The sequence below is a fragment of the Zingiber officinale genome, chromosome 8A (assembly GCF_018446385.1).
Source record: "Zingiber officinale cultivar Zhangliang chromosome 8A, Zo_v1.1, whole genome shotgun sequence".
In the NCBI taxonomy this organism is placed as follows: domain Eukaryota; kingdom Viridiplantae; phylum Streptophyta; class Magnoliopsida; order Zingiberales; family Zingiberaceae; genus Zingiber; species Zingiber officinale.
In genome coordinates this window covers 5,943,412-5,952,999 of record NC_056000.1, presented here as the reverse complement: position 1 = coordinate 5,952,999, position 9,588 = coordinate 5,943,412, and the positions used below count along the sequence as shown (strand labels likewise).

At 35.9% G+C, this 9,588-nt stretch overlaps 1 protein-coding gene across 1 annotated transcript; it reads left to right on the top strand.

Annotated features, from left to right (window-relative positions):
- Positions 1-1,619: 1,619 nt before the first annotated feature.
- On the top strand, positions 1,620-3,388 carry LOC122011564 (protein SODIUM POTASSIUM ROOT DEFECTIVE 2-like). The gene is made up of 4 exons (XM_042567947.1): positions 1,620-1,929; positions 2,039-2,114; positions 2,490-3,058; positions 3,168-3,388. Exons 1-3 carry the CDS (start codon positions 1,738-1,740, stop codon positions 2,627-2,629), a joined length of 408 nt encoding a protein of 135 aa, XP_042423881.1. The 5' UTR covers positions 1,620-1,737; the 3' UTR covers positions 2,630-3,058; positions 3,168-3,388.
- The last annotated feature ends 6,200 nt before the right edge of the window (positions 3,389-9,588 follow it).

Genomic DNA, 9,588 nt, shown 5'->3' with positions numbered 1-9,588 from the left:
ATCTGAGTGTGCGCAGGGTTCTTGCTTCATCATCTCCGTCACCACACCCCCTCAGTCATCTGCTCGTGGGAGTCCTTCCGGCGGGTGCCAGATCGACCAGGTTCCGTGACAACTTTCCGTCAACACCAACGACAGTGAGCCTATCTCTGTCCGACTCAACTTCCGGATAGGATCAATTGTGTTAGCAAGAAGTTGTCTCATTGCTCGATGCTTGACCAGATGCAGAAATTTCCGAGGTTTGATGCATTAGTAATCCAGGAGTGCTAGTTGTATAGGTTCCATATCTTGTCAATCTGCACGCACAAATTTTGAGATTTACAAACAAACTCATCATAACCAGAGAGGGTTTATGGGCCAGAGCACTAAGCCATTTCAACATTTATCCAGATGCTATTTCAACGATTAGTTGTTTTGAAGAACAAATCCTCATCAACACCAGTAGAGTTCTATTTCGATTACTGCCTTGTCGGGGGGAAAGTGCTGTTTGAGTTGGCACCCATTACTCTTTTTTTTTTTTCTCTGCACGTCCTCTAAAAACATATCCTTGCAACAAGAAAAAGAAAAGGGGAACAGGAGCGCATTCTGGCAAAATAATTTAGTTCGGCATACTTCTCTTTCCATTGAAAATGATGCAATTAACGTCCCACAGAGCATGAACTGCAAGTTCTCTCTGCCGTTCACAGTCCTCTAGTGCGTGCAGACACATTCTTGAATTGTTTGCTTATTGTTCTTTCCAGGTGAAACCAGGCACAATAACTGCTAGATCATTTTAAATTCTCCTTGGATGCTTAGCTCAGTTACAGACTTTGTGATGCAGGTGACAATACTTGAGATGATTAGCTAGAACCGAGGATGGACAAAGTTTTCATACATCAAAGGCCAACTGTGCACTGTAAGAGAAGATACCTCTTTAATGGATGGTCCATCGTTATCTTGTGGTGGCTTTGCTCAGTGACATGCCCATGCTCATATAACATTTCCATGTCGATGTTGGATTAGACAGCACACCCAAACAAAATTTTCTAGTGATAATCATCAACCACTATTTTTACTAAGATGTCGTGTCATTGATATGCAAAGTTATTCACATTGGAGCCGCTGTTGCTATGGACAACTTAAACAGTCTCCACGTGCCCTCCAGCAATTAGATTCCCCAACATTAGGTCATTCATCCACAAGCTTGTTCTACTTTTTCTCTAATCAAAATTAGATCTTATGATTATATGAGTTGTACCAATATTTAGGTGTTTAAGGAATTGTTTACATCCTCTGTTCTTCCATTTTTATAATATCATATTATTGGTTCTCTACTTAAGGACCGACTCACATGGAGGGGGCTGCAGTCCCACTTGACTTCTGTCGACTTAGATTTGACTTCAGCGGGCTCTGTTTTACTGATTGGTCAACTCACAATGACCAATCAGAAGCATTATTTTGGAATGAGCCAGAAACATGCTGGGGTTAATTTTTATAATCATTAAACAAGGAGCCAATATACGGTTCAATGAATCATCGGCATTCATGAGAAACAAGTAGACGTACTAATATTAATAAGATGTAATGATCGACATTAATGGATTAGAGTTTACCCAATGAGACAACGCCTGGCCAGCTTGCTTATAAGTTGGGAGCCAAAGGTTTACTGGATAATAGTGAAACCACAATTCGGTTGTTGCTTCTAAGTTTCTTCTAGCTCCTTCAAATTCCCATATAATTTTCTAACAAGGATTGTAGAAAATGGGGAGATCTAGTCTGGTGAAGGTATTCAATTGTTTCTCGCTTATGATCTCTGCAAACACTTGCATTTGCTCGAACACTTTGGAGGAAGAGGAAGAAGCAGAGAGGAGAGCTCTACTCCAGAGCGAGGTCCTAAAGTTTAAGGATGCTTTTGATGGTGCGAAGACACTTGCTTTCCACTTGGAACCCAAGGTAATCCTCTAGATGAAAAATTTTCTTTCTTTTGAATATTCTTAAACTTGAATTTAAATTTTTAGCATAAACACTCCAGCTTCTCTCATGATGTCTCGTGGGATTGCAGACAGTAGTACTGAGAGTATCCATGCACTGCAGTGGCTGTGCAAGAAAAGTCCATAGGCACATTTCAAAGATGGAAGGTAAACGAATCTCTATTTTCCTTCTCTTCTGGTGTATCCATCTTACAATCGACAGGGCTACATATTGAGTCTGTTCCAGAGATATAATTTTCAGGACGTTTCTTTACTTGGGAAGAGTCACAAGATTATAAGTAAACACCTAATATTCAATTTTGCCTCTATCTAAGACTTCTCGATGATCCTTCACTTCAGCCATACAGGACTGGCAACAAGCAATTTTCATGTTGTCAGAGAAGTAAAGCTCTATAATATATATTATTTGACTGGAATAACACACAAGCATGTAATAAGACGACCAGTGACTATCTGTTTAAATAGATAGATCATCAGCAAGCTAAGGTGGTGATGTATGTCTGTTCGCGCCAATGTTTGTAGGAGTTTCGTCGATCGAGATGGACTTGGAGAGCAAGAAAGTGGTGGTTGTGGGCGACGTCACGCCATTTGAGGTCCTGGAGAGTGTGTCCAAGGTCAAGTTTGCAGAGCTGTGGTTGAGCCCCCCTCCACATGCATTCTGAGCTGGATCTGTGAACAGAGAAACACCAATTCATGCAAACCATTGGATAGTCCAACAGGAACTTGTATCAAATTTAGTTGGAATTCAACATTCTCCCGATATATCACTGTTGCCTGTTCGCTTAATCCTCAGGTTGTATTTTGATTGTACCCTTTGGTGATGAAGAAGAAGCCATTTTAAGATTTGATCTCTTCTATTATTCTTTGTTTTTCTAGAAGCCCATAAGTTTGCTGACAAGGTTATAAATTATGATATTATTGGGTGGTGTGTAAATTATTATTGATACGGACTGAAGAGAGCAGGAAATGAAGGATTCCTAGCAGCAATAGCTCTGGTGCAGGGTACTCGGGGGACAATCTGGGTCATGTTTTCAGCGGAGTTGCTGGAAAAAGACTAATTTTAGCGGGTCCACTCAAATGTGCCATTCGAGGTAGATTTCAACCGGTTTAGTTTTGAAACTCTCAGTGAAACTGGAGGGACATTTGAACAAATATCTGTCTGTTTATTTTTTTTTAAAAAAAAAAATCATTTCTGTTTAGGTGAGGATTGATCATTGCTAGAAAGAATGGATAAAAGAGCTGCAAGTGCAACCGCTGCAAGCTCATGAGGAGATTGCGAGCTTGTGACTATGAACTCGCGGTGGCTTGATCGAGAGATTGCGAGGAGATCTATTGTGTTGTTTTTGGGGCCTAATATTTATTTGGTCCATTGATTTTTTTTTGGTAAAATTAAATAATTTCACATTGGAAGTGTCGAAAATAAAGAGTCTTAAGGCTATAAAAGACTCCTGTCCCTTTTGGTTTTGATAGTAGAATTGTCTCCTCCCCTATAATCAGGCGATTGAATTTTTCTCTTTTACTTTATAATATTTTATAAGTTAGTGAAATATTATTTTGGTATTAATTTGCTGAACTTTGTAAAATATCTGGGGGGTGGGTTCTCTTTCATGTATGGTGGAAATTAAATAACAAATTGGTATAACCAAGTTTATTTCGAGTATGCATAGGGCTGTAAATGAACCAAGCGTTCGTGAACAAGCTTGGTGTTCGGCTAGGTAAGAGCTTGTTTATGTTCGTTCAATATACATAAGATTAATTAAACAAACAAGCTTGAACAGCTCGTTAAGCTAAACAAACAAGTTTGAATACATATGTGTTCAGCTCGTTAACGTTCGTGAACAACGTTCGTGAACAATGTTCATGTACAACGTTCGTGAACAATGTTCATGAACAACGTTCGTGAACAATGTTCACGAACCATATTTATTAATAAAACTCTTTCAATATGCTAAATAAATAATAAAATAAAATAAATAAATTTAAATTATCAATCTTAATAACTAATCAAACAATTAAAAGTTTCAACCAATCAAACAAGCTTGAATCGAGAGCTTGATAACATCTAAACGAACCAAGCTCCAACCAAGCTCAAGCCAAGCTTGAATTGAGAGCTTGATAACATCTAAACGAACCAAGCTCAAGCCAAGCTTCAAACAAGCTCAAGCTCATAAAAAATAAACCAAGCCAAGCTTGAACACTCATTTCAAAAGCTTGGTTCATTTTAAGCTCGGCTTGGCTCGGCTCGATTATCTTATCAAACAAGCTTGAACACCCCAAAGCTCGGCTCGGCTCGGCTCGTTTACAACACTAAGTATGCATTATGGTTGATCCTTAAGAAATTTTTTGGGCTAATTGGCATTCCGTTTCTGCTATTAACTGGAATTTATAGTAGAAATGGCATAACAACAACAATTTCATTACATCAACAACAACAATTTCTTCATCTTCAATCTTGGCTAGAAATGCAGTCTAACTAGATTTGCAATGGAGATTTTTTATGGCACCCGTCATTTCAGCATGTGACAAAGTGAGTTTAAGATATCCTTTTACAGCAGGTTCTAGAATTGTTGTCTATAATGCTGGGCTAGACAAAGAATTTTGGATTGAGGTTTTGGTATATGTTTGTTACCTTGATAATCATTTACCACCGACTACTATTAATGGTAAAAACCATCTTATACTATCATGTTAAGGAGTCAAAGCTGGATCTAAGAGCAAAGAAGACAATCTTCATGGGAATCACCTTAGGTGTTAATAGCTATCGTCTTTGGTGTCCAAAAACAAAGAAGGTAATTTTCAACAGGGATGCATCTTTTGATGAATCTGTCATATTTAGGAAGATGATTTCTAAACAAATATTGTAGTCAGATGGTACTACCAAATAATTAGAGTTTGAAGGTAATAGAATTGTCACCGCTAATAAAGAAAATGATGATGACTCTCCTATAGTAGATGAAGAGTTTTAAATTCAAGAACCTTTACAACTAGATGAAGAAGAGGTTCAGACCCAAGAACCTCCACAGCAACATGAATCAATTGCACTAAGGAAAAAGGACAATAAGATAACCTGCTCTCTATGTCAATATGGTCGCTTCTGCAGTTCTAATTGATGATGTTCCTGCTACTTATAGTGAATAAGTCTAAAGTTCAGAATAGAAAAAATGGAGGAATGTCATGGATGAAGAAATCCAGTCCCTTCATAAGAATCAGACATGGAAATTAACAAGTCTCCGAAGGAATAGAAAGCAATTGGTTGCAAATGGATATATACAAAGAAAGTTGGATTTCTTGACAGACTGAGAAAATTGATTATAATGAAGTACTTTGTCCCATTGTAAAGCATTCCTCCATCAAAATTTTATTGGCTTTGGTAGCACAGTTAGATTTGGAACTAGTTCAATGAATATAATAACTTCTTTTTTACATGGAGATTTGGATGAAGAAATCTACAAGACTCAGTCAGATGGATTTAAAGTTGCTGGAGAGGAAAAGATGGCATGCAAATTGAAAAAATCATTGTATGGGATGAAGCAATCTTTGAGGTAGTGGTACAAGTGATTTGATAAGTTTATGATAAGGTAAAAGTACATGAGAAGCAAATATGATCATTGTGTGTATTTACACAAGCTACAAGATGGATCATATATATATATATCTTCTTCTTTTTGTTGACGATATGTTAATAGCTATCAAGAGACAGAAATAGAGAAATTAAAGATCAATTAAACAAGGAGTATGAGATGAAGGATCTTGATGAAGCAAAGAGGATTCTCGGCATGGAAATATCAACAGATAGAAAAGTGGGGAGGCTTTGTTTATCTCAGAAAGAATATTTGGGGAAGGTACTAAAACATTTTGACATGAATGAGAAATCAAAACCAGTTAGTACCTCCACTTGCTTCTCATTTCAAGTTTAGTGTATCCATGTTATCAAAGAATGATGCAAAATGGGAATGCATGTCAAAAGTACTGTATACATGTTGTTGGCAGTTTGATGTATGCAATGGTGTGTATTAGACTTGATATTTCATAGGCAGTTGGGGTTGTGAGTAGATATATGCATGATCCTGGAAAGGAACATTGACAAGCTGTAAAATGGATTCTACGATATATTTTGAGCACGTAGATGTTATTTTGATATTTCAGTGCAACAAACAATATGTGGTTAATATGTAGTTTGGTATTGTGATTCTGATTATGCTGATGATTTTAACAATTGTCGATCAACTACTGATAATGTGTTTTCTTTTGCAAAGGCACCGATCATTTAATTTGGAAGTCTACCTTACGATCAACAATTGCTTTATTTACGACAGAGGCAGAGTATATCATACTTACAAAGATTATGAAGGAGGCAATTTGGCTTCAAGGATTGCTTGGTGAACTGAAAATGGAGCACAAGCATATTAAAGTGTATTGTGATAGCCAAAGTGTTATTCATTTAGCAAAGAACCATGCTTATCCTGCAAGGACGGAGCACATTAATGTTTGATATCATTTTATACATGAGATCTAAAGAAGGTGGAATCATAATCCCATCAACTACTAAAAATACTGTTGACATACTGAAATTTTACGAAAATGAGATTTATTTTTTTATTGGGCCAAATACTTATTTGGTCCATTAATTTTTTTGGAAAAATTAAGTAATCCCACGTCGGGAATTTAGAAAAATAATGAGTCTTAAGGCGGTAAAAGTCTCCTATCTTTTTTGGTTTTGATATTAGAATTAGAGGTGGGTAGCAATTTAATTAAACTAAATAAATAGATCGAACATTCGAATTTAAAAATTCAGTTCGATTATTTCAAAAAAAAAAATTTAAAAAAAAAGATATTTTGATTTATTCCATTTAGGTTTATAGGCAAAGCTTTAAAATCTCTAATTTTCTATTTCCTTAATCTCATCGCGACTCTCGTGACCCATTCGTGACTCCCCCTCTCGCCGCCCTCCCCTCCTCTATGTTGTTCTCATTGGCAGTCCTGCTCGAATTCTAAGTCCTTGCCCTCCTCTCCCTTGCAGATTGACCATAGGGTAGTGGTTGCCCCAAGCTCGACTTCCACCTCTCTTCCTTCTAGGTGCATCAATCATGGGCAGGTCTCCTTGCTACGAGAAGACGCACACCAATAAGGCAGCGTAAATTAGGAGGACCAGTTACTCATTTCCAACATCAAGTCTCATGGCAAAGGCTGCTAGAGATCTCTCCCATGAAGCTGAAGTAATCATGTTATTAGTACATCAATTTATTATGGTGTTTGTTTGTTCTGATTCATTTATTTTATTATGGATGATTGTTTTGATCAAAACTATTTTTTTTTATTTTGGTATGAGAATTGTATTTGATCTGTATGCTAAAAAAATATTCTAAACCTGATTTGGATTTAAGGTTCGGAAGTTCGGTTAATTTAGTTGAAAATTAAATTAATCGATATTTTATTAGTTTAGTTTATTTGATTTTTTAAAAAAAAATCGATCGGTTCAATTAGTCTAGAAAATTTTCAATTTATTCAATTTTAGTCAATTTGATTCGATCAATTCGGTCGGTCAATTCGATTTAGAACAAATTGCATCTTCTACTACGTTGAGGTAATTAAATCTCTCTTATTTTATAATATTTTCTAAGTTAGTGAAATATTATTTGGTAGTGTTTAAGGATTTAGTTAAGCATAATATGCCGAACTTTATTAAATATCTAGTGTGATCTCTTTCCTGGTTAATAGCTATTGTAGGATATAATTATTATGAATTATTGTACTTTTCATAACAATTAACCGGTAACATATTACACTAGTGTGTGTCAAGACATGTAAAATATTGTTGCTCAAATTATGTGTAATCTATTTTTTTCAGTTAAACTAGTATCTAATTTATTAATTTTAGGGCGACCTTATGAAACTTTTATATAAAATAACTTTAAGGAGTGAATTAAATAAACCGCTCTTGAATAGAGGAGATCAGGAGATGGAAAATATGATAATTAAAAATTGTAAGGATTAATAAGTATTTCTTTATTTAATTCTTTGAATGAATTAAATAAAAATAATTATTATTTATACTTGATTAAAAAAATAATTTTTTTTATATAAATAACTTTTTAACTAATTTTACTTGGATGGTTTACTTATATTGGCGTTACTAAACCTATCTAATATAATTAATTCATTTAATTAAATTAGTGTGTTTGTGTTTAATCTAAGTGTCTTGTCCAGTTGACTTAAGCCAAACAATTAGAGAAATCAACCCATTGATTGTCCAAACTGAATAGTCTATTTAAATTGTTTGACTTGACCAATCCAAATAACTCATTTGGATCAACTGGATTATCAAACTCATCTAACTTGTTGACTTATTCGGCTTGTCTGAATAATTAATTTGGCCCATTAAAATTGGTCATCAATTTCATTTGCCTTAATTTATTTAAATAAATGAAATGTATTATATGAAAGATGAAATACATAAGAAGAACTAATAACTATTTAATATATACTTAGACGCTAAAAATATTGTATTAGGCTGTAATTTATAAAACATAAAATAACTATTATTACGAACCAAACAGGTTGTTGGCAAATAACACATTCCTGTCCTACTTAGCCATCGCTCTTTATTTCACCAAAAAGTACTGAGCAGAAGAAGAAAGGAAGGAGGGAGAAATGGCTAGTGGTTTGGAATTACTCTCGATCAGCTTGTTCTGGTTTGGAATCAACATCCCTATCCGTGGCGGGAGGCTTAGAGGAATCGGTGTTGTCGCAGGCGGCGGCCATTCGGGGAGCCTGGACGAAGAGGTCGACTGGGCGGGAGTCGGCGATCTTACCAGTCTCCAAGGGAGTGCCGTGCTTGTAGGCCACCCGAACCGCCTCGTCCTCCGATACCTTCGCCTGAGCCGTCCCGTACTTGATCTCCTCTCTACTGTGCGCCATGGTTGATCAATTGAATTAATTCCGAGCAAACTACTGTTTAATTATATAGTGATCGATAAACGCATATATATTGATAATTAATGTATTGGATTAGTATTCATCACAAAGCCGAGAGGATACGTTGCAGTATGGTGTTAGACATGCTCCTCTGATAAGCCCATGCTAAGGTATGGGCAAAGGACACGTATACGCCTCGTTAGGTGTGCCTGAGCCTCCCCACAGCTCTATATAAGAGCCCTCAGACTTCGACGAAGGTACGCAATCACGCGATTTCATATCTTCGAAGCCACTATCATTTTCCTCTTGTCTGACTTGAGCGTTGGAGGGTCGTCGTCGGGAACCCCTTCCCGGCCCGACTTCTTTGCAAATTCGCCGGAGATCCGTATGGCTGGTCAGAGATCCACGTCATCAGTCGGAAGAGCATCACGTGTCCAGCGTCCATCGATTCAGCGTTGGGACATAATCATAAATTATTGATCAAATTTTTTATGCTTAATATAATCTATGAATATTATTTTTTTCAGACTAAAATAATGATCTATATATATATATATATATATATATATATATATATATATATATATATATATATATATATATATATTATTGATTAAATAAATAAAGGTTAAGCTTTTTTTTAAATATAATTTTTATCGGTCATTTTTAAATATAAATAACTAATATTTAAAATAAGGATATATTT

What these genes read in the sequence shown, in the direction of transcription:
- LOC122011564 (XM_042567947.1), top strand. Translation starts at nt 1,738, where the DNA reads ATGGGGAGATCTAGTCTGGTGAAGGTATTCAATTGTTTCTCGCTTATG. An exon ending in CTTTCCACTTGGAACCCAAG is followed by an intron (nt 1,930 to 2,038) that starts GTAATCCTCTAG and finishes GTGGGATTGCAG; the next exon opens with ACAGTAGTACTGAGAGTATC. An exon ending in GCACATTTCAAAGATGGAAG is followed by an intron (nt 2,115 to 2,489) that starts GTAAACGAATCT and finishes CAATGTTTGTAG; the next exon opens with GAGTTTCGTCGATCGAGATG.